Source organism: Crocodylus siamensis, chromosome 4, assembly GCF_052110815.1.
Source record: "Crocodylus siamensis isolate JL-2025a chromosome 4, ASM5211081v1, whole genome shotgun sequence".
Taxonomy (NCBI): domain Eukaryota; kingdom Metazoa; phylum Chordata; order Crocodylia; family Crocodylidae; genus Crocodylus; species Crocodylus siamensis.
This window is the reverse complement of record NC_143398.1, coordinates 18,233,292-18,258,874: the sequence shown is the minus strand read 5'-3', so window position 1 is coordinate 18,258,874 and position 25,583 is coordinate 18,233,292. Positions and strand designations below refer to the sequence as shown.

Genomic DNA, 25,583 nt, shown 5'->3' with positions numbered 1-25,583 from the left:
CTGTAAAAATGAAATAATTAAAGAAGGCAAAATGTGTCCCTATGCAGAGATCTGGCACAAGCACTACATGACACTTAAATCCCATTACACCCTGTGCTAAGCCTCTACCCAAGGGTATTTTTCACTCAGAGAAAATTAGTGGAGGCTCTTTCTGGTAGCTGAGTAGCCAACAAACTCAGACAGAAGTTATTGGATAAATGCCTTTTTGAACAAGGAAATATTTTAATCTGTCCTCTGGTGTCATGATAATCAGCAGAAAGCAAGCCTCACAGGATGTTAGAATAGCATGGTTTATCACTGCCACCAAGACTAATAGAAAGTTATAATTGCAGGCGTGATGCTTAAAAAAAAAACAGTAAGTCTCCATATGCCATGGATAGTATCTTGTTCAATGATTTCCCAGATCATCAGGCAGCAATAATTAAAAGTATGGTAATGTCAGACCACCCCTTCCCCTTGAGTCTCAATGAGCTTTGTTAACAGAGCCACCTATTCTTAGAGTCTTTCAAGCAACTTCACATGCTTGAAGAAGAAACTCTTCAAAATGCCAGCTGATTGCTAAGGGAGTTGGGGGAGAGGAGCATCTGCAAATTATAAATGAGGCTGTCTGTGTTTTGACAATCCCTTAATTTCCATTTGGATTATAAGGAGAACATGCAGATGTGTCTTCAAATTTCCCAGACTGCATTTTTAAAAATGATTTAATTTCACTGACATCTTGACATCGGTTAGCAATGTGTAAGCTCAACAGAATTTAATTTGGAGCATGCTATTTTTAATTTGTGAATCTTTGGCATTCAGTCTCACATAGAACTACATAGCAGAAGCAGTGATATCCTGAAAATGGGACATCTATTTGGAAACACAATAGTATAAAAATATTATCCCTATATTTTGGGTATCTTTAAATCACGCTAACCTTTATCCCAAAACTTTGATCTATCTCAAACTGTTTACAGATGAAGAGAGACATTGAGTGGCACACAGCAGTACATGTATAATTAAAAACCTCAAGAGATCTTGAACACCAGTCCTATACTCCCTATGAGCTCAGTCCTATCAACTTTCCTATCAGCAGTCCGGTTGCTCTACATGTTACAGAACACAGAAAAAAAAAAAACTAGGGAAATTGCTTTCTTATTTTCAGATTTACTTCCTCTTAGCTCTAAGCAAAATACTACAAAACTTGAGGGCATGTAGTGTATTCACTACACAATCAGAGTTTCAAGGCAATAGAAGCAATTCACAGATTTGGGTTGAATCTGAAGTGTTTCAGCTTTAAAAGATTCAGACAAGTCTAAATGAAATGTGCTGACATTTTCAAAACAAAGTCCTTTGACTATTAATAAAAAAGAAATGTCTTGAAATGTAGCTTGACTTTTTTTCAAAGTTAAAAAAATACTAAGAATGCAAAGTTTCATTTGAGATAAAACAATTGCTTTTGTTGATTTTATTTTTCTTTTTAGCAAGCCAGACAAAAAAGCACCTAATAAGTTTTTATTTTTCTATGGCCAACTTACAACAGGTACTTAACTTATTCCTGGAAACATTTTTTAGGCAGTGAGAGATCAGGTTGCATACGCACAGATAGGTGCATAAATATTTGGGCCCAAAGGAATAAAAAGATACAAGATAAGTACTGACCAGAAAATTCAAATTAACCCAGATTCTGCAGAAGCCACAGAGGACTAGAGATAAATACAAACTGAGTGTAATATATAGATAATTCCCCGCTCCAGCATGTTTCATCCAAAAACTAATCTCCCACTGTTTTCCTCTTTCTTTTGCCAACCCAAAATATATCAACTCTTTTTTCATCTATCAGGGTTGACTGTTACTATTCACTTTTGGAATCTGGCCAAATTATCTCTCAGGTTTTTCATGTATCAGAAAATAACATAAACCGTGCAGGTCTTTGTCACTAAGGTTGGAGGAAGCTTGTTTTACAGTGCTCCAGCTTCCTGATTTCAACTCCCCCCTGAATAATCTACCATAAAAAAGTCAGTCGTCTGTCCACCTGGTATAACTTCTGTAGATCAATAGGAACCACAATCAAGAAATTATACAGAGTATTTATCATCAACCCCATTATTTTCACCAGAGAAGAGTTTTTGGTGTTTTAATATTTGTCTGAAAACAAAAAGAAAAAAAATATATATAGCAGCTGGTAAAGGTTACAAAAAGACATAGGACTAACATTCAATATCTTTATTATGGAATATCTAAAAAAGTTTGGGTTGTGATTTTGAGGTTTTGATTTTCAAAAATCCCTAATTGTGAAGAAAAATTCAACTTTTTATCCACATTTTCATCATCTAAGAATGATCAAATCTAACTTTCTCTGTTATTGTTAGAGAATAAGAATATAGAAGAAGCGTTTGCCAGGTACTGAACTCCAGGTACTCAATCAGGGACTTCTAAAACTAACCTTCAAAGCTTGAACAGAAAAGTCAGGCTCTATAGCTGGACCGTGGGGATCAGGCAAAAAGTAGGATTCACAACATAATCACCAGTTGGTTACATACTCCCTTGTGACAGAGAAATCTTGTTCTAGGTTTTCAAGACCACAGAAGTTCAAATCAGAGACAAACCTCTACTTATAGGTAGGGGTCTACCCAACTTGAGGAGGCAGCCAGCCAATTCTGCAGGGAGATTGCAGGGCTGGAGGGCTATTTTTCCAGGCTGATCACAGCAGGGCCCCCCACACCTCTGATTGGCCAAGAAGGCCCGGTGGCCCCACTCCTTGCCACTGATTGGTTACAAGGTCTATCATGTGGCTGCACCCCTGCCATAGATTGGTGGAGAGGGACAGTACCACATGACAGGCAACTCTCAGCCAATCAGCAGCAAGGGGAAGGGAGTGCCAGTCATCTTAGGCTCCCCTTCACAAGGGCAGCCCCCCTCCCCACTTCTCCCTGGCAGGCTTCATGGCTGGACCACAGCAACATTTTATTTTCAGTACCTTTTTTTGTGTGTTTTTTTTCCTCGTGGATTTTGCAGACATCGCCTGATTTCATGGGCAAAGCCAGATTTCACAATTTCCACAAAATCCATGAAATTGTGACTTTGGTAGGTTCCTACTTATAAGTTCCCTGTCATCTTGGCTAAACCAAGGTACTGACTAGGGACTTCCAGAGTCCCTAATAACCTGAACCAAGTTATCAAGCTGACAGCTTCAACAAATAAACCCTCTATGCAGCAGACCCAAAAAGAGAGACGTAACACATCTAAAGGGTTACATGCATGCATGCAGATTCACAACTGGGTGCATGAAACTGTTGTTTATTATAAACACTGCATGTTTGAAGAGCTAACACAAATAAAAATAATCTAACAATTAACAGTGGATTGATTCTAGGAATGTAATTCACACCCACGCATCAGATTTCCATACACATCTTCATTTCATGTTGAGGGAAAAAAATTAAGCTGTTATCTTGGTATGAATATCATTCAGAGGCCAAGCCAGTTATCTATACTGACTCACTGTATGCAGTTCCTGGGTCTGTAATAACAGCATGCCTTAAAAATATCATGCATGGCCTGCCATTGCAGCTATATATCAAAACAAGTAGATCCAGAGACAAATTCTACTTGGAACAGTATCTCTAAATTGCTATTTTCTTCAATTAGCCTGTTGCTTCAGAAAGTCACGCTGTACAAGATGTTATTTGCCACTGAAGTTATAGCATGGCTCCTGTGTTTTTGTTATATCAAAGTTTTCACCAAAGTTTCATCCACTGTTTATAGAAAATATGTTCTGCCCTATGTTTTAAATGGACAAGCTAGTATATTGCTATGAAGCAGGTTCCCCAACTGAAGTTCTTGCATTTTCAGGTTTGTATAGGTTCTTCCTCCCCAGATATCTTAGTGGCTAATGTAAAAAAACTAGGAGCATACTCACCAGGGTTCATTAAGAGAACTGTCAATTAAGTTAGTCATGGGTCTCTGCTGTAAAAAATCTATGTAAAAACGGGGACTATGTACACATTTTTAAAGAAAAGACCTACTTGTGTACTTAGCAATACAAACCACTCTTCACTCACTGACAGCCACAGATTTGGAATCTCCCCTTGTAACTGCTACGGGCAAGATTTTTCTCCCACTGACCAGAAAGACTGCTCTCAGTGAGATTAGCCAGATACTAGGGCTGTGCAAAGCTTTGGTCCCTGATTCGATTCGGTGGAAATTCGGCCCGATTCAGTGGCGGAATCTCTGAATCTGAATCAAACCAGAGGACCCTTTAATTTCTCTGAATTGAATCCTCCAAACCGATTCTGAAAGATTTGGCAATTCGGACATAGACAGCTTTAAATGTTTTTTTCTACATACCTTGAGGTACCAGCACTACGTGTGAACTCTGTGATGCTGGGGCACATGGAGCATCCCACAGAAGTGTGGGGGGCTCCCCAGCACACTTGGCAGCAGACCCAGAAGTGGACCAGGAGCACCCACCCACACACTCCTGTGGGATGCTCCATTTGCCCCAGCATCACAGAGTTCACACGTAGTGCTGGTACCTCAAGGTATGTAGAAAAAAACATTTAAAGCTGTGTCTGTGTCTGAATTGCTGATTCTCCGAATCAGCATCAAATGTTCAGATTTGGATTCGGCTAAATCAGCAATTCCATCTATCAAATCAGGGACAGTGATCCAAATCAACTAACTGAATCACTGTCCCTGATTCAGGCTTAGTCCAAATCCAAATTGAATAGGGCCCACTTCACACACCCCTACCAAATACTCAGCATCTGAGAATAACCAGGCCATTCTGGTACCTTAATTATGGATTTGAAAACCTAACTTCGGAAACTCATTTTTTTAAACCCATATTTCATCATTTTAAATCATTTCAAGGGATCCTGCAAATGTGTTTGCTCTAGGGTCTCCAAATAATTTAGACAAGAACTCTGCTAGCTATACAGATTGTTCTGAAGTGGGCAGAAAATTTTGTAAACGTTCACTTCAACACACATTTACATCGACTGAGAAGTTTAAAGTATCTTAAGCCAAAATGAGAATCTGTCCCCTAATACTTTTCTTTCCTTTTTTAAACAACAGTTGTTCATGTTCACAGTCCATGTGTTGGGCAATAGTATGAAAGGACACTGTGTTTCTAAATCTAAACTGACACTGTTACAGAACTGCTTACAGAGGCTTTACATTTATAGTTAATATTCTAGCCATGTGCAAGCTAACTGAATTCCTGGTGGCTCCTCTAAAGCCTTCCCCCCTTGCAACCTGTCCTCTTATTTCCCTGTTCTGTGCAGGATACAATCTCTGTGGCACTGTGACACTCTAGACCCATGTATATGTTGTGTTTCTTAGCATATTCTTTCCTCTTTTTTAATAAGAGAAAATGAAATTCAAAACAATTCAGTATCAGGATATTAAATTAGTGAATATAACCCAGAGCACTCATGGTAAATGAGAAACACAATGCCAAAAAATACACTAAGTCTGTGTCCTTCATTCCTCATTCCCTGTATTTAAAGATGTATTTAACATAGTATTAACATAGTGTTTCATTTTCCAAATAAGATTTGTATGCTTGCATCTTATATTGAGGACACTAGGGAATGAAGTCCGTTGTTGACAGGCCTAAGTGGTATTAATCATCAAGGCTCAGATAAGCCAAAGGAATTGCATTCACACTAGCTGATGGCCAGGACTACCAATTACTTCCTTCCTTCTTTGCTAACACAAACTTCGCACAACTACAAATGGGTTGAGGGCATCACAATAAATGCTAAATCTCAGTTGGAGTTCTCCCAGCTCTCAAGCTAAAACCCCTAATTAATGTCTCAGAAAGCTGTATTTAAAAATGCAAAAAAGCCCCTCTATTTTTAGAAAACCACTTGGAGGCTATTCCCACACAGAATAAAAAGAATCAAAGGCCACAGAGATGAACTATGAAGTAAGGGAAAACGTTTAAGCATGGTCCACCTTACTGGTAATAGTACCTATATTTACTGGACAGTACCTTATTAATACTTCACCTAATGTCAAGATTTCACAACAAAAATTATTTAGAGAGATAATAATTTATGGTTAAAGAACTGAACTGGGTCTGATCAGATCTGGGTTCTGTTCTTAGGTCTGATACAGACTTCCTTTGACTATGCATATACCACCTTCCAACTGAATCAAGGTCTGCCATGGATAAAGCCCACACATGACCAAACAATGCAATTAGGCATCATAGAGGGGTCCTGAGCACATGTAGCAGCTCCACTTTTGGGACCTTCCTAACAGACACCATGGAAGCAGTACTGGTGGGCATGCTCAGCACCCCTCAAATCTGTCCATGATACCTCACTGCCTGGCTCAGGTGCACACAGACCAAAAGTGAATAGGCACAACATGTTTCTTGGTAAGGACACAGCAGCCTCAGTAAAGGGGAGCGGAAAGCAATATAAACACATATTGCAGGACTTCAGACAGGTCACTTAAACTTCTATATCTCAATGCCCTTTCCATAAACTAAAGAAAATTGGGAGTCCTCTTCCCTTCTTATTGCCTACATTTTTATCTTCCTTATCTATTTAGATAAGGGCTGTTCAACTGGTGGTCCATAAGGGGCCTGTGGTCCCTTGGGCTCCTGCCCAGCTGCCACTCTGCTCTCCGTTCTGGTTACAACAGAAGCCAGAGACTCTGAGCCCCAACACCCTCCTCCAGCTACTGCCTCCTGCTCCAGCCCTAGGAGGCAGAGGGGCCAAGCAGTGCAAGGAACTGAGGGTGAGCCTGGGCCATGCAGTACAGCAGGGGATGGGGACATCAAGGGAGCATGCAGTGCAGCAGTGGGGGAAGGAGGGCATCCATAGCATGTGCGGCCAAACAGGAAGCATGGCATGCCTCGGTACAGCCCTTGGAGCATGTAGCCCCCTCTCGCAGCTTGGAAGTTGACCAGCCTTGATTTAGATTTTAGTCTGTATTGGACAGAAGCTTTATTATCTACACATATAGCATGTAGTAAAATGGGGCTCCACCCTTGTTTGGCACCTTTTGGTGCTACTGTAATATAAATCAGTACTCAAATTTTTGTAGGTAAACTATCCAGAAGGAGTAAAAAATAAGTCCTCTCAAAGTTACTCACTCTCCCTCTCTCTCATCTCATCAGTATGGGAACCATAGTCATCTTAATTCCAGCGTTCTGTTTCCTCCTATCTTGTATTGCACTAAATATTTTCCTTAGCACTTTGTTTTCAAACACTTGCAGCCTTTTTCCATTTGCTTTTGTTACTGTCCAGGATTCATAACTGTATAAGAGGACAGGGTGAATCACTGTATTATAAAGCTGGATTTAAAGGTTTCTTGAGATTGCCCTTGATGCCAAAGTTGATCATAGTCACCAACTAATTTCTTCGTATTAATTTCTGTTCTGTTAAGGAATACTTGGAATATTCATAAGCCACCCATTCTGAATGTTCATTAATATTCAGCTGTTTTGGAAAATCTTGATTAAAATAAGTTACCATAATGCTGTTTATAGTAACTCCATTAAGTATCCAAATGCAGGAGACAGTTTGGTTAATCATTTGAAAAATATTATGATTAGAAGTCATCAGAATAGCTTTCACAACTGTAGAGACTATTAGATAAGAAAATACTCACCCAAGGGAAAAGTAAGAGAAACATCGTCATTTGGCTCTGTTAAAAATTAACAAACCTTAAAAAAGCATAAAATAACCTTAGGTTTGGTACCTTTGGATAAGTGTTCACCCCAGAGTTAACTAAGGCCCTTATTCAGCTGTTGCCTCTTATTCCTCTCTGATCTACACACAAAACCTGGAATTGATGGTCAGCTCACGGTACAAGCTAGAGTTGGGGTGTCAGGTTAGCTTGTCACATTTAGCTTTAGTTGTACCTGCTTGAGTGGTGAATTATAGTATTATTTAAACTTCTATAGTCAACCTTATTTAACCATTGCTTAAGTTTCTGTATAGCCTTATTACTTGAATTTTTCTTCTGCATTTAGCCTTGAGCTCACTTTCACAGGCAGCTTATGTTCCAGCATTATCAACATACGCATGTGAAATGTAAGCCTTGTTACTAGCTCAGATTAACTGAACCTGCCATTAACTGACTGAATCAGAGGGATGACATGATTGTATACATTAATGAAGGGCGATAAGAGGGGACCAACTGAACAGCGCCCAACTGCAGAGCCCTTGGAATTTCTGGTTTTGATGAAGAGACCAAATTAGATGTCTGCAGCATGTCCAAATTAAGACAAACGAGTAAAAGACAAAGTCAAGATGTGTGCATGTGATGGGTTTGTTGGAACAAAAGACAGGATAAAAACATGAACAGTACAACGATCACAGGAAAACCAATCAACGGTAACCGGAAATGAAGAGTCAGAGGAGTAAAGTTAAGAAAAAGCATAAAAGGGTGGCAACTAGGAAGTAGGGTATATGTAATCATCTATCCAGCAAACAACATCTGTCTGGACTGTACAAGCCAAAAAAACTACCATCTTCTACTTTCAGGACCTCTGACCGGCCAGACCCTGTGGCAGAGTAACACCTGGGACTGGGTGAGACAATTGGACTAAGTGTTTTTCTCTCTATATAGAATCTACTAACGCACTGAACGTATTAATAAAATTAGATTTTAGTTAAGTTGAATTGTGTAAAACGTAGTCCATGTACACTCTGGGTTAATTATGCGTTAGCAATCCTTTAGCACCATAAGGCATTTGTACAGATGCATGCACTGCAGTACCAGACATTTTTAAAAGCGCCTGCTGCTATAGCATGTATTTGTATAAACAGCGATATGTGTGTCAGCACTGAGAAAATAATGGTGACATGCTTTTGAACTAAACTGAAGATGTTTTAGTTCAAAAGCACACCACTGTCATTTTCTGCATGCTGACGTAAATTTCTCTGTTTATACAAATGCATGTGATGCAGCGCCCAGTGCGTCAGCTTGCGTGCACCACAGGCCTGATTAATCAACTCTGCCCTGATGCACTGGATTTCTAGCATGTTGGAGCAGACAAAGGCACATGTATAAGTACTTGTGGGTGTGTAATAGGGATGCCACTTTTACTTGGGCTGGTAACTCACCCAGTTGGCACAGAGGATGCAATCTAAATCACTTGAGTGTTGACAGTCAATGCTCACCCATAGTTCCCTCCAAGCATGGAAAGAAAGACAAACAAGTTCTCCTACAGTTCACTAGAACAGAATAATAGTGGTGAGGCTCATCTTACTATATATAGTACCAATAATCATGGGATATACCCCCAGGAGTCCTACTGATACACTGGGCATGTGAAGCTGCAGGGAGGATTCAGTGGGTGCATCTACACGTGCTATTAGCATGCAGCAACAAACTCAGATGCATACCATGGCAGAGTTTATTGCTCCCAGGTATTCTGGTCAAACATGCTCCTGGGACAACAGTACATTGACAGCCTGCTCTGACCTGGCACATGCTGTGGAGGGGCTGGCTGAAGCACTAGGATGCACCCTCATGCCCCAGTCAGCCGCATCAGTGTCTACACTTGTGCTGTTGTGGAGTTTAGTTTCCTGCAGCCTAATACGGTTACACACGCAGACACAAAATGTTTACTACAGAACTAATTAGTCTAACCCACGGTAAATGTCTTATGTAGACGCACCTAGTAACTACAAGAGTCTTCCCACTGATTTCAGTGGAAGATGGAGCTTAAGGGGCTAAAAAGATATTATCCATGCTAGTTGTGATTTTCAACCTCTCACCACTTGACCAAATCAAAACTGATTTTCTCTAGAACAGAGATATATTTCTCCTTCCTAAAATTTTCCAAAACAAATATTTCAGCTAACTACCCCCATGTACTCTGGTACTTCGGCTGTTCATAACAGTAACGCCTGTTAGCTTGTCTTGGAAACAGCTGGATGCAAGAATGTCTCAATTCACCCTTAATACAGAAATTACTATTACAAATCCCTCCATTAAACCAGCTGGCTTTGATCTCCTTAGATACCTTTGGTCTTCTCTAAACCAAATCAGGTCAGGACATGGCAGATGTGGATTTCTGTTACATCTATGGGGCTGGACTAGCTCACTGACCTGTGACCGTGGCACCCCTGTTCAAACTCTGAACCACATCACCTCTGAATGCCCTTTCCGTGCATTTAATGGAACTCTATTGGATTTACACATTACCACAGCTGAGGCAATCAGTGGATGAAAAATTTGAACATAAAATTGTGAACGTTTTTCCTTGCTTTGTGATCATTGTATCATCATACCCTTAAAAACCCCAAAAAACACCCCAGCATTTTTTACACTAATAATTTTCCCCATCTGTGCCCTTCTCCACAAATGGGGAAAAACCTCAACCTTGTCTCTCTCTTTTGTTTCCCCAAAATACAGAGACTAGAAGATCCGTACCGGAAGTCACTCGGAGCATTTCCATTGACTTCAGTAGGCTTCATCAGGTTACACCACGGGCCAGGGAAGAGCCACAATCTGCACACGCCTGCAATGGGTGGCAGTTCTGCTGGCAAGGAAAACAGCTCACCCCTCTGCCCTAAGCCCTAGCCCTGTGCTGTCACTGCCTGGTAATCTTAGGGTCTCCATGGAGACTGGCCAGGACCCACACAGGCAAAATGCATGACCGGGCGCATGGGATGGAGCCACAGGCAGTTGGGAGCAACCAGGAGCAGAATGAGCAGGATAGACCAAGGCTGGGATTGAGATCATGGGGCTGTGACAACATGGGGCCAGGGCCTGAAGCAGCACCATGATCAGCTATCCTCACCTCTCTACCTTCAGAACCAATGCCCGCAGCAGGGATGTCTGAGCAGCTGATCATGGCTCTGCCACAAACTCCCAGTTTCACACTGTCAGTGTGCTGCAATCCCGATCCCAATCCTAGCCCTGGCCCTGCCCCCACCTGCCACTCCCAGACATTGCTCCCTACCCATCCTAGTCCCATCCCATCCACACAGCTGTGAACCCTGCCCATTCAGGTCCCAGGCCAGTCTTAATGGAGACTCCACCCACCTTGTCCAGTGCCCCTGGAAGTGGGCGCAGGGCAGATGGGCCAGGGTGTCGGGGCAGCAGTTCTGGGTCTGGTGGGGCAGCAGCAGAGACTGGCAGCAGCAGCTGGAAGGAGACCCTGTTGTAGGGACTGCCCAGAAGCAAATCTGGCTGCTGCACCACCCCAGCCCCACTCTAGGCCCAGGGGAGGCAGGACTGGCCACATGTGCCATGGCCAGATGGGCTGGGAAAGGCCGAGAAACCCATGGCAAGCCAGACAAAATCCCTTGGTGGGCCAGATCCAGCCTGTGGGCCATATTTCACTCACCCTTACTTTACACCTAAACATTCAACCCAAATACTTAAAATTTCGAAGCAACTGAAAGCAGATTCTTACCATTAAAAATACAAAACAAGTGCTCCTAGCTATAGCTTTCACTCTTTTAAATGTATGTTAATCCCCAATTCGGTAAGACTCAGGTCCATGTCAGAAGAGATTTATCTAAGCATTAATGGAAAGATATTAATGGAAGGATACTAGAAAAAATAGCATGTTTTTTTAAATCTAAAGTGACAAGGATAGCTTGTAAACAAGATGCAAAGGAGAGAGAGATTGCTTGGGTCACACCTTCCAGGGTTTTATTCTCCCACTTGCAGAGAAGAAAACCAATTAAAATCTGTGACTAGTGAAAGTCATATTATAGTATAGGTCAGTCCCAAATGGCCTGTATATAAAGTGATATCTTACATGGAAATTCTTAGCATTTATGGTTTTCATTCTGAGATAAGAACTATTCATAAGCCCATCAATATATCCATTGAAATAGCTCCTTCATTTGCATTAGATCTGTATTTTGTTCTGTCTTTTGGCTTTCAAAAGGGACTTTTATACAATATGCATAAAATAATATTTTTCTTGGCTTTCTGCAGTTTCTTATAGGTAAAGATAGCTGCATTGATTATTAATACATTTGGTGAACATTTCACATCATAATTTTGCACAGCAGTCATGCTTAGAGTCCACATAAAGAGTTGACCAACTAAATTCCCCAAAGGCTCTGTGCATAGCAGGCCTCCTTTACCCTGGGGATGAGGAATGGAAACTCTGGACTGCTTTGGGTCATGCTTCATCAAGATGCCTACACTACGAGTAGAGAGGCTGTTCTCCATGCCCCCGACTGAGTGGACAAGGCAGTTGTCCAAAGGGAGATGAAAGCTGAACAAGCAATCTGTACAGGACAATGTGGAACTAGAAGCTGGGAAGGATAAGGAGGGAAGGCAACTGCAACTTGGAACTGGGGTAAGGAATATCTGGCCATGAATAGGCAAGGAGTAGGACTGAGAGTTAATGGAGTTTGGAGAAAGATGAAAAGAAAGGAGAATCACATTAAATGAAAAGTACGGGGACAACCAGGACTGACTAGTTAAAAGAGACTTTGGGCAGGAACTTGGGGAAACCATTAAGACTAGACAAGGAGGAAAGGAGGGAAGTCAGTGCTGGAACATATTTGGATAACAGCTATGGGGGGAGGTACAGAGGGCAATGTGGGGGTGAGACAGATTGGCCAGGTGGAGGGCACTGAGGGGTGGGGAGGGCCCTCAGTGCGGGGTTTATCATGGGTCTGGGACAGGTGAGGCTGGTGGCTTGGCACAGTCCTCCCTGTCAGTGATGGTATGCAGCTGTGCCCAGTGTCCTTGACTCATGGGGCATTTTGTTTAGGCACCTGGCCAGGGACCACCCCCCCCCCAGGAAGGAGCTGATGCTTCTGGCCCCTGGTGGCCAGCCATGGCTGGCTGTGCCTCATGTCTGGCCCTGAGGCTATGCATGTATGTTACTGCATATTAATTAGTCCCGGTTAAATTTGAAAGACAGAAAATAAGCCTGGCTGGGAATGAAGTCTGGAAACTCAGGGACTAGCTAAGCAAAGAAAGTAGGACGGGGGATGAGAAGCCTATAAATTGGTGAGTGGACATGGCCTCATGAGAACAAGAATAATCAAGATGAAGAGACAGCGTGAAAACAACTGGATGGACACAGGTTGGTAAGGATCAGGAAAAGGAGTCAAACATGGGAAAAATGAGTCTGCACCTACTGGAATACACTCCCCTCCAGAGCATGAAACAGAAGTCAGGATTCCAAAATCCGACCATTCCCTGGTGTCAGTAGATATCAGGTGAAACTCACTAGCAAAGTGTCTTATTTCTCCTCCTTATGGTCCACTTACTACTGCTATCAGTCACTGTATTATAGCGATTCCCAAAGGTTGTACCATGACACACTAGCATGCCAAAATGCGATGGAAGTGTGCTGCTAAACAGCCCTGCACCTGCCCCAGCTACATCAGCCATGCCCGCACCAGCTCTTCTGGGGACTACTGCCACTGCTGCTGACTTCCCCACCTTCCCTACCCCCAGGCTGCCCCTGTGCCAGACCATCCCCACCAACACTTCCAACAGCATACTCTTCTGTGAGCAGGATAGGTGGAAGCACAGAGAGAGCTGCCTGGCTTGTCCCCTCCAATCCCCCATGCTTCCAGAATACAGGCGAGGCCATAGGGTTGGTTGCTGGCATATAAGACCCTGCAGGAGCAGCCCCAACAGAAGAGGATGTCCTTGTCCCTTGAGGTACAGACCAAGGATTGAGCGGGAGCAAACCATGAAAAGAGCAGAGTACAGTGGGACGAGGTCCTGTTCCCACCACCCTTAATTGGTTCCAGTTAGATCAGTGATTCTTAACTTTTCTAGCCTCAAGGCCCTCCTCCATTATCTTCTCTGATTTTATATCCATCTCAACCAGGTGCCACTCAATTTAGAAATGTTATAGAGGTGGTAGTTCTACACGCTATCCCTTGGGGAGTAGGCAAGAGAGCTACAGGAGAAGGTGGCAAGGCTCTAAAGCATCCACCACCATGAGGACTTCATCAATTTGATACTGGGGGAGACCTCAAGGACTGTGGAAGAAGAATTACCAGAAGAAGTGCTAGAGAAGGAAAAGGAGGACATGGATTCCCAGAAAGCTGCAAGCTTGTGACCCTCTGACAGCTAGCAGAAGTCTTTATCTTCACTTGCAGTGGTTTGCCTGGAGAACAGATATGGAGCCCTGGCCACACAGAAGGAGGAACATGTTCCATTGATGGAAAAGGCTAGGCCAGGCATTTCCAAGATTGGGAGGATCAAGACCACTGCCACTAAGAGGAAGCAATGGGTAGTGGTGGCTGGAGACTCCCTTTTGCGAGGGACAGAGGCATCCATCTGCCTGACCTTTGGTCTCAGGAGGTCTGCTGCCCACCTGGAGCTCAAATCCAAGATGTCGTGAAAGGATTACTGAGACTCATCTGGCCCTCTGTCCAGAACTTCATGTTGCTCACCAGGGATCCCGGTTTTCCCCGATTTAAAAAATCCCCAAGTTTTGGTTTAAAACAAGTAAGCCCAAGTCCACATTTTCCAAAATTTCCAGAATATAGATATATCTATATATTAGTGGTGTTTCATTTCAATCATGGACAAATGTGGATTTAGGATTACTTTTTTTTTTAAACCGAAAATTGGTTGTTGTTTTTTTAAATCAGAGAAAACCAGGATCCCTCTGTTGATCATCCATGTGGGTATGAATGATATTGGCAGGGGTGACCCTGAGCAGATCAAAAATGACTACAGGGCTCTGGGTGCAAGGGTGAAGAGGACAGGGTCTCAGGTAGAGTTTTCCTTGATCCTTCCAGTCAAGGGGAAGGGCCCAGGTAGGAGCAGACGCATCCTGAAAATCAAAGCATAGCTCTGCAACTGGTGTCACCAGCAGAGCTTTGGCTTCTTTGACCACAGATTCTTGTTTCAAAAAGAAAGATTGATTGAAAGAGCATCCACCTGGTGAAGAGAGGGAAGAACATCTTCACAGACAGGCTCACTAAACTAGCGAGGAGGGCTTTAAAGTAGCGGGGTAGAGACCAAAGCCCTGAGGTCAGAGGGAAAACGAGCGACCTGGAGGAAGCATAAGCAGGAGGGGGCAGAGGAGGCCTTCTGATTCTTCCTGGGAAAAAGGGTCATTGGCTAGTTACCATAGGTGTCTGTACACAAATGCACAGAACCTGTGAAACAGGAAGAACTGAAAGTCCTCGCAGAGTCACAGCACTATGACGTGGCTGGCATAATAGAGACTTGGGAGCTCAAATGACTGCAGCACTGTCTTGGATGCGTACAAACTGTTCATGAAGGACAGGCAGGGAAGAAGAGGAGGACAACTTATACTTTATGTTAAATTATTCTGTGATTGTTCAGAGCTTCAGTATGAAACTGGAGACAAGCCTGCTGCAAGTCTCTGCATTTGGGTGGGAGGGGAGAGTGATCAGGGTGTCGTAACAGTGGGTGTCTGCTATAGACCACCAGATCCAGAGGATGAGGTAAGTGAGGCTTTCTTGAAACAGCTAGTGGAAGTTTCCTGATCACAGGCCTTGGTTCTCATGCAGTGCCTCAATCACCCCAACGCCTGCTAGAAGAGCAATACAGCTGTGCACAGGCAATCCAGGAAGCAGAGTGCGTGAGCAGGGCAGCTGCCCTGGGCCCCATGCTTTGGGGAGCCCCGATGCAGCCACCACGCGCCGCCAGCTCTGTGGTCCGGCCACTCACCACCATCCGCCCCCCAGCTCACTACTCCCGCCTCCCTGCTCACTACCCCCCCACCCACCCTCCTGGGCCCTGCACACCCCTAGGGATGGCTCTGCAAGGAAGTTTTTGGAGAGTGTTGGGAACAACTTTTCTGGTGCAAGTGCTGGATAAGCCAACTAGGAGTCACCAATTTTAACCCAGAAAAAAAAAAAGGGTGCCGCAGGTATCAAACATTTGAGAAACACTGCTATAGTAGATCAAGTGGTAGAGGTTTGCGAGGTGGAGCTAAAGATTCTGACCCTGTTGGTGACAAATGTTGGCATCAATAAGGTGTGGCATGATAGAACATTGATTTTTTCCAGACTATTAAAAAACCCTTAAAATTAAACATTTTTTTAAAAATTATATTGAACCATACTTTTTAGCAAATTCAAGTACTTTGAAAATACAAAAAATTTAGCAAGACAAAAATGAAGGTTGCTTCTGTAACTTGAATTAACTCTTCCTTAGATTATGACACTGAGTTTAGTTACATGATCATATACTATTTTTAACATGAACACATAAAAATAAATATATTAGAAAGGACTTTTTAAGATTCCAAAATTAAGCAATAGGAAGTCAGCACATGGGAAAACTATGGCTGCCTTCGCAAACTTTTATGCGCAGGCAATCATAAATCTAGGATTTGCTGACTTCTGAGTGCTTGATTTTCGATTTAAAATCCTAAAAGTCCTTTAAGTGTGTGCCTGTGTATGGGTGCACATGTGTATGGTTGACAGAGAGTCTGAGAGACAGAAAGAAAGAAATAATAAAATAAGGTAATATAGATAATTCTCCATAGAAAAGAAGAATTTTTCTTCTAATATATACTCTGAATTAAACTAGCGTAACTGAATTCAATAAGATAGCTTTTATTGTCTTCCATTGACATGCCGCCAATAAAGTCTGTCTCTATTCAGAAAATGTGTGCATCAAAAAACTTGTCTTCTCTCTTTCAATACAGAGCAGAGGTTTTTACTATCTTTCCCTGAACAGTTGCTTCCTGGATACTATATTTGACAAATATATAATATAAAAGAGCTCTGTTATCATGCAAGTGAGTTACAACAATGGTAAACCATATGCCTGGTACACCAGAGCTGATTAAATATTAGCAATAAGCAAGTGCTTCAACATTAAAGGAGTGAATTAATGGATGTCTATGTTATTCATTTCCCTCTAAGTAAACATTAGAGTAAAGGGATGCTGTAGAGTTTAATTCCCAGAGAAGTCATTGCTAGATAGGATGAATTAATTCTATCCTCTAGATGATGTATACTATGCATTTTTCACCATGCTCCTTGCAGATAAAGCTTCCACCCATTCTGACTTACCTCGGCCAGCCGGTCCACCCCGCTTGCAGTTCTTGCCAATGTTACAAGGTCATCTTGCATCTTTTCCACCCATGATTTTATTCTACACAAATAAAAAAAAAAAATAGAGAAAGAGACGTCTCATCAGATCAATGGCAAATAGCTATGAAGATCACAAACGCAAATGCAGGCTGACAGATTATCTTCCACGTGGTAGACTGATGCTGAAGTCCCCTTGATATTGTTGTGAATCTGCTTCAGACATGCTATTTCCCTATTCACTGTCATAGAAGCTCTCTGCCTAGCAAATTAGGAAATTTCCTGCAATTACGTAGCACCAAGAAAAGGGCAAAAAATCAAAACATATGGAAATAGTTGTATAGAGCCTTGTCTTTGAATGCTGACAAATCAGTTGTTTGCCCTCTCAGAATATGTCTTAAATATGGGGAAATATGCAGGAAGTTGAACCAATTCTCTTCTAACTTTTTCTGTTATCCTTCTAAGACTTCATGGTCATCACTGTATATCCTACCAGACTACAGTTTATTTCTCAAAACCCATCATCACAACCAATGTGACAGCTGCAGCAAAGAGGTCCAATACTAAACATTATTCAGACCGAACTAGTGCCCTATTCACATTTTGATGGTAAGCTTCCTTCTGGCAGGGGTGACCTTTATTCAAGCCTGACTTCCATACAGCTTTCTATAGCAATTGCTCAACTGGCAGCTGTGGAAGCATGAATGCTATCAGCTCACACTACTATCAATGGTATAGTCCCCATCACCAGAACATCCAGCTATCCCGTAAATTTTAATATATGTATCCTTTCAACAGCCCTGTGATGTATATCTATTCTAGACATAGGACATTGAAGTACGGAGGTGCAAAACCTCAGAATCACTGGGAGCTGAATCTGAAGGGCCAGGTTGCTGAGCAGGCTAGAAAGGGAAAGGCCTACTCAGCCCACAGGCTTTAAAAGGAAAAAAGTGATGCTCAAGGGTGCTCTTCAGCATTGACAAAGACAGGGAGAGCAATGTTTTACTGTATTACCTGTTCCATTTTTTTTTTAATTCCATAGTGGGGGAGGAAGAAAGGATGAATGGATTTTGGAGACAACCATGGCATCTTTCTGAGAGGGAGGTACATCTTGGGAGGGACAGCAAATCAAGGGAAGGAAACTCTTGAGTAAGAGTGTTGAGAGTAGGAGTGGGTAGAGAAAGGGAGGAATGTAGGGGTGGGAATTCTTTTTTTATGGAGATACTGAATGAGGGTTGGGAAGAGAGGCTGGGTTGGTCTGGATGCAAGGTCAGGGAGGGACATCTCCTTGGTCAGGGGCAGGAGAGCAGAATGGGAGTGGATTGCTCCTGGATATTGGGGATTTAGGGATAAGAATTCATTCTGTGTTATCGTTTTAAATCATTTCTTCTATTTTTATATTGTTTTGTCTTTTATTGTAAGCCTTCCCAAGCCTTTCTTGTGAAGAGTGACATATCTATCTAATGTATACATAAATATAAGTACCAAGATCCCCAAATCCACCATTTAAGTTGCCAGTGACATTTTCAAAATCACGACTCAGTCATCAATTACCCCTCTAAGAATCATAGAAGTTGGGTCGGAAGGGATCTTGTACATCTTCAAGTCCGACCCCCCGCCTGGGCGGGAGAAAAGACTGGACTCAGATGAGTCCAGCCAGGTAGTCATCAAGCCTCTTCTTAAAGATCCCCAGGGTAGGAGCCAGCACCACTTCCCTAGGAAGCTGGTTCCAGCTCCTAGCTGCCCTGACTGTGAAAGCACTTAAGCACTTAACTTTTTGCCATTGAACATGTGGAAATCATTGCAAGTGCTAACACCATCCTATAAATGAGTTGTTTAGAGCCCTAACTCATACTGAGGTCCAAGAGCAGGATTTTCAAACTAGGCACTTACTGGTCTTTGTGGCACTGCCCAATCCTACCAGTATGCTCAGACCATAAACTAAGCCAGATGTAGTCTGCATAAAAAAGCAGTCTATAAACAATGGTGTATAGATGCTTCTGACCCCATAATAGCCAACAGCTCAAAAGGTACAGCCCTAAGTTAAAATCCCCGTTCTACCTGATTTGGAGTAGTTATGATGCAACTAGTATCAGAAAAGCCATACCTCAGGAGCCAAATTTTCCTCATATACTGTATGGGGAATCAGCACACCTAATGCAGGGCTGAGGATTCCAACTTGTAGGAACTCATATCGTTCTCAGTCCTCTCCCATACTGGCACAAGGTCATTTGCATGTGTCCCTATGAGATGTTTTTTCACTTTTGAAACATTTTTATTATTATTATTCCAAAGGTAGCACTTGTAGAAAAAAAAATGCTGAGGACAGGAAAGTTAGTTACAGACTCCCAGGGGGTTCTGCTTATTGTATCAGTGGGTAAAACAAATCAACCGACATGGCAAAAGGAGACCATCTCATTGCAGTCATTTATTACAAATTAATCCTAACTGAATTTTTTTTAGGTTCATGAGCTCAAACTGAACCTCTGAAAAGAAAGTCTTGGTTTTCTCCAGTGTATCTTTATTACTGTTATGATTATAATGAAGATGAAGGGTTTTTACCCTTCTTTAAAAATAATTTAAGTGAATTTCAAAAATGAAAAGTGATAAATCTGGCAGCAATTTGCAGTTTTGGTCAGCTCACTCTATGGTTTTACAAAATAAAATTTTCATTTGTTTCCCCCCACCACCACCCCAGCTTCTCCTCTTGATGAACTGTTTTGCGTACTTGGAATACTGAAGTGCACTAGCTAGTCTACAACAGTGATTCACAAAACACTACAAATTAGGGCATCACAAAGGCCAGAATCCCAGTTCTGTTTTGGTCTTTCCGCAGCAATCTGTTGGTGTAAGGGGTCAGGTTCTGCTCAGGAGGGAATTCTGTGGGCATGCATTTTGCACCTGTTTCACCGTGGCACCTGGCACCAGTCATGCACAAAGGTGTCTGATGAGCTCCCACAATCTGACTGGCCAGTATTATACTCCCTTGGGGAACACTGCCAGCTGGCATAATTGTTGCAGTCCCCAAAATTGGTCTATTTCTGCAGAGGCCAAGCATATGCCGGTATGGATGGCTTATTTAAGGTACAGTACTAGCTTCCCTATGTATGGGTCCCCTCTGCTGCATGAAAACAGAAAATCTGGACAAAAAAGAATCTAGGCTGAGGTCTTTAAATCAGGGACTCTCCCATATACACATTATCTAAAATGCCAAACATCTTAGAGAAAGTCAAATGCCATGCAAAATTTCCCCAAGGCCCATTCCCATACAAGCAAAACAGGCTCCTAGGACATGGACTTGCACACAGGCAGGAAAGCAACTTCCCATGTTCAGAAATGAAAAACAGGTCATTTTTAAAGGTCTATTTGGTTGCCTACCCGACATTCCTGCTAGATAAAGCAAACTTACTTTGTCCAAGTACATTTTCCAGAACAATTGTGTGGTCCAATTTTCATGGTTTCCCTTGGGAGTCTACACCGCAGTCTGATTTCAATAGAAATTCCATCTCTCTATTTCATCCCATCTTCCCTATGCAGCTAGCTTGATGCTTGTGAAAAGAACACAGAAGTGTTGTAGGGGGTAGGGCCGTGCGAGCTTCAGACAGAGCTTCGGATCCGGAGAAGCTTTGGACACTTCAGCATCCGAAGCAGCATGTCCGGATCGAAGCAATGGCTTCTTTAGGCTTTCCAAAGCAGTTTGGAGCTTCCGAAGCACTTCAGAAAAGCTTCAGAGTTGCATCGGAGATCCGGCCATAGGGTATAATGGAGAAACAATGAAATAGCTATAACTTTGTTGTTTTGTGTCTGATTTGGATGAAATTTGCAGGGACTGTAGCCTCTGCTGAGACCATGAAGTCTGCAAAGGTTCAAGAAGATTGGTGCAGGGGTTCAGGGGGAACTGCACCCCAAATTCTTGAAAGAAAAGTTGATGTCACGTCTATGTGTTACACCACAGGGGGGTGAAAACTGTAGGGATGCTACCCCTGCTGAGGCCACAAAGCATGCCAAGTTTCAAGGAGATCAATGCAGGGGTTTGTGGGGAACTGCACCTCAAGCTATGGACAAACAAAATCTGGAACAGGTGACACTATGTGCGTTAAGGGTGAAAGCTGCAGGGATGGTAGCCCCTGCTGTGGCCATGATGCTTGCCAGCTGTCAAGGAGATCAGTGCAGGGGGGTTCTGGAGCCCTGCACCCCTAGCTGCTGACAGACAAAACTCATGCCATGGGTGCTTGTGCAACTGTGTCTGTCTTGGGGCGGGGGGGGTGGGGACTACTGCGGGCCTAGATGCTGAGCTACTGTGTTACCAGTAACCAATCAGTCACGATTCACTCAGGGACCAGCTCAATACACATGACCTAGCTAATGTAGCCAGTAATTTACCATCAATTAACACCTACAACATGACTAAGGAGAGGAAATAATCAATACAGACAATCAAGTGCCCTGAGACAGAGACAGTCAGTTGCACAAGCACCCATGTCACGAGTTTTGTCTGTCAGCAGCTAGCAGTGCAGGGCCCCAGAAGCCACAGCTGGCACGCTTGTGGCCGCAGCAGGGGCCACCACCCCTGCAGCTTTCACCCTGCTGTGCCTTAATACACATGCCTTAATATACCATGTCATGAGTTTTGCCTGTCAGCAGATTGAGGTGCAGGTCCCCCCAAACCCCTGCACTGATCTTCTTGAAACTTGGCAGGCTTTGTGGCCTCCCCAGGGGCTACCACTCCTGCAGTTTTGACCCCCCTGTGTTGTAACACATACACGTGACATGAGTTTTGCTTTAAAAAATTTGGAGTACAGTTCCCCCCAAACTCCTGCACCAATCTTCTTGACACTTGGCAGGCTTCATGGTCCCATCAGACGCTACAATTCCTGCAGGTTTCATCTAAATCAGACAAAAAACAACAAAGCTATTGATATTTCATTGATTCCCCATTATACCCTCTGGCCAGATCTCTGAGGCGGCTCTGAAGCTTCAGAGCTGCTTCAGCCGGATTGAAGTAGAAACCTGGTCGGCAGCTCTGGATCGGATCCCTGGCATCAGAAGTGGCTGGATCCTAAGTCGGACTGGATCACTTCTGACTCACACAGGCCTAGTAGGGGGGAAATAAGGAGGTCCAGTATACAGAAAAGTCACCCCTTTCACCTCTCCAGAGCATCTGGAGAGACAACAAGCTTAAACATCCACAAGGAAATCTGGCCCTAACTCCAGTGATATCAATGTCCTTCCTTAAGGGTCTTCCTGCCCTTGTAGGGCATATCCAAATATTACTGCAATTATATCCCAAGGTGCCTTTCATCCCAGCGTCATCTTATTCGTGTCTATGGTACTTCTCTAGACTGTAGAAAGCATGGAATTTAATTGTGCTCTCAGCAGTTAAGCTCTGTTATTCAAGATACATTAATGTTTGCAAATGGTTCAACACTAAGCAGAAATTGGCCATTTCTCTATGTTCTTTTTTCCATATTTGGAGTTATTAGAGATTCAGTTGCAAAGCAGATGTGTTGTCTGTAATCCAAATCGAAATGCCTTTGTTAAAGGAGGAAAAAATAACCTAAGGATGGAACACATCTCATTACAGTGCATCCTTTCATATTATATTAGGTTGGAATGTGACACGAATTATACAGTACAATACAATGGGAACATAATAACATCTATTACAGTGCAGTATGATCTAGTGCCACGTTTCTACACCCATGGGTCACAACCCAAAAGTGAGCTGCAAGGATATATGAAAGGGCTGTGAACAAATTTTAAAAATGGATTTAAAGGAGGAAGACATGGGAAACCATGGCTTTTCCCTTGCAGGCTGACAGAGTTACAGCCTGTGAGTGGCTGCTTGGGGGCCCCCCATGTCCTACACAGCCCCCCTCACCCCATACTGGGTGGTTGAGTGTGGGGGGCAGTGGGTCACGAGTGGGGGGCACTGGGTCAGGACTGGCCAAATTTACAAATGGGTCCTAGTACAAAAACAATTCTTTAAGGTGGCCCAAAATGGGCCAGAGAAAAGCCCCTCAGATTCTTTCAGATGGTACAGGGTGTTTTCATATGCATTCATAGCATCCATTCCACACATTTTGACACAACTGCTGAGCCACTAGCATTTCTTACCACCATGCTAATACAATTAAGTGGCACTAAGCAGGACTGTAGTAAAATGGCCACTGTGCTAGTAGTACCAGGGGATCCTAACCCTGTTATGGAGTAGAGGGGGCCAGGAAAGAAAAGGCAGCGAGGCCCCTTTAAGGTTCAAACCTTTGCAGCCCAGAGAAGGGGAGGATCAATTGCTATAAGGAAAGACCATGCTAGCATGGCCAGGGTACAGATCCCCTCTGTTACGAGAAGCCCCAGCTGGGCAGGAAGGGAGAGCCATTTGGGGGAGAAGAAAAACAGGGAATGCTCAGGGGAAATGCTGCACCCTGAGCTAGGGGCACCCACTTACAAAGCTCAGCCTGCAGTCAGCCAGCTGCAGGACCCAGCAGAGGGAGGGGAGAAAGAGACTGATCACACCTGTGCCCAAGGACCCACACAACTGGTCAGCCCACCAGCTGGGCATGGCTGACATATAAACTGTGTCCAGGGGGCTGACCATGGTGGCAGAGGGAGACGAGGGTAGAAGTCCCTCTAGCCAGAATAGCTGCTGCTGGAGAAAAGGGACTTTGGTGCTCGGGAAGTGCTAAGGAAGTGCATTTTTTCCCCTCTCTCTGTCTCTCCCTCTCTCCCCCCACCTTTTTTTGTGCCTTGGAAATCTCTGGGAAGGGGATACGAAGAACTAAGGATGTTTTCATGTCCACCTTGGAGAAGCCCTGTGCGGAGAGGGAAGGAAAAAGGGCAGGTTGAGTATACCCAAACAGACTGAGAACTGTTCGTGTTGGCAACTGAAAGGCTGGGGGAGAGCATGCCCCGAGGACCATGGGCTGCTTGAAACTAGGGATGGAACTAAATCACTGTGAGACAAAGGGTTTTCCACAGCCCGCTTGTGGTACACAGAGCCCATTTCATGGGCATTTTGCAGCAACCCTGCCCCTCAATGCTGATTGGAGGAGAGGCCCAGGGGAGGGACTAGGGGGCAGCCAACATCTTGATGGCTGGCTGCCCTTTCTACACCCCACTCCTCAGTGCTGATTGGCAGAGGCCCCGGGGCAGGGGGAGAGGGAAGAGGGGAAGGACAAGGGCCCCCCATCTCGTTTCCTGCCCTTTATGCCACCTCACCAGCTGGCACCTTCCCCTCCCAGCAGCGAGGACCACTGGATCCCACTGGAGAGCCAGCATTTTATTTTCATTATGTTTTTTTATGTTGATTTTTGGATTTCACGGACAATCCTGGATTTCGTGGTTTCTGTGAAACCACAAATAAAGTAGGTCCCTGTAAGAGCCCAACACAGGCCTGTACTTTGTTTTTGTTTTTATTTTTCTGTTCATAACAGTAGTAACACTTGGTGAACCAGGGCAGCTGTGAGGAGAGGCACAGAGGGTGCAGAACAGAGGGCACTATGATTTTTTTTCCTGTATTTTTGGGGGACTGACTTTACCAGTTTCAGGGTGAGAGACCTCAGGGGAGGCCACAGCCCAGACTGGGCAGAGCCTAAAGGAAAAGGCAAAATAAGAGCAGCCTTCACCCACTAACAGAAAGGGGGACAGAAGAAAGAGAGAGGGGACAGAGCCTTGCACTGCCCAGTCAGGCTCGGGCTAGGGACAGGACAAGGGATTGTTTTAATGCTATTCCATAGATCAGATGGGTTTGCTCCTCAGAGACACAGTTCATAACTGCTTTTCTTCTTCAGCATCCTAACAAAAGGACCCCACTGAGCCATTTCTTTGCTCATTTCTATCCTGGATCTCCCCAAGGATGACACAACATAAGCTTGACGTGTCTCTGGATTCACTGATCAAATTCTTGCGACAACTGTAATTAATACAGAAATTAGTCAGAAGCTCTTATATAATTTTTTCTCCCCAATTTTTTTTCAGAAGTGTCAAATATAAATCACATCAAGCTGCATGGTTTCAATGTCCTGTGGAATTAACATCAAGTAAACATTTAGGGTCATATCCGAGTCTACCTATTGGGTGTCCAATCTGGATCGTACTCTATGCTGCTCAGGTCCCTACAAAAAAAAAAAATAATACTCCAGAAGGTAAATCAGCCCTATATATGCGACCTACTATTCTTACCTTCTGCTCAGTGATTAAAAAAATACAATGGTTAACAGTATTTCCAGGTACTACAGATGTCCTTGAGATCATCTGCTGGTTTCACAATGACCTCCTCCTATTTTTAAAGTCTCTCTTCTTGCCTATGATTGTGTGATAAACTCACAGAAAAGGGGACAAGCAAAGAAACAGTAAATTCCATTATGAAAAGAGGGTTTTCAAAAGTAAAAAAACCTGAAAAACATGGAAATATTATCATAGCACCATTACTGTAACACTGTTTTCTCTCACTGCCAGTTGCCACTTGCTCAGTTCAATCTGGGATGGTAACCTATGCTTGTTAAAATGCCTGTAACATATTTAACCTTTGGAAATTTTGAAGTGGATTGCCTTTAGAAAAGTGAATATCCATACCTCTCGTAATAGTAAAGCTTTAGACACAAGTTGATG

General features: G+C 43.4%; 1 protein-coding gene across 4 annotated transcripts in view; it reads right to left on the bottom strand.

The window, feature by feature from the left end:
• The window catches only part of CACNA2D1 (calcium voltage-gated channel auxiliary subunit alpha2delta 1), a 653,615-nt gene that overhangs the window by 548,997 nt on the left and 79,035 nt on the right, over positions 1-25,583 (bottom strand). For all 4 annotated transcript variants that reach the window (XM_090041889.1, XM_090041890.1, XM_090041891.1 and 1 more), the window contains exon 2: positions 16,956-17,037. In XM_090041889.1, coding sequence (XP_089898015.1) covers positions 16,956-17,037 — 82 coding nt within the window. The remainder of the gene's footprint in view (positions 1-16,955; positions 17,038-25,583) is intronic.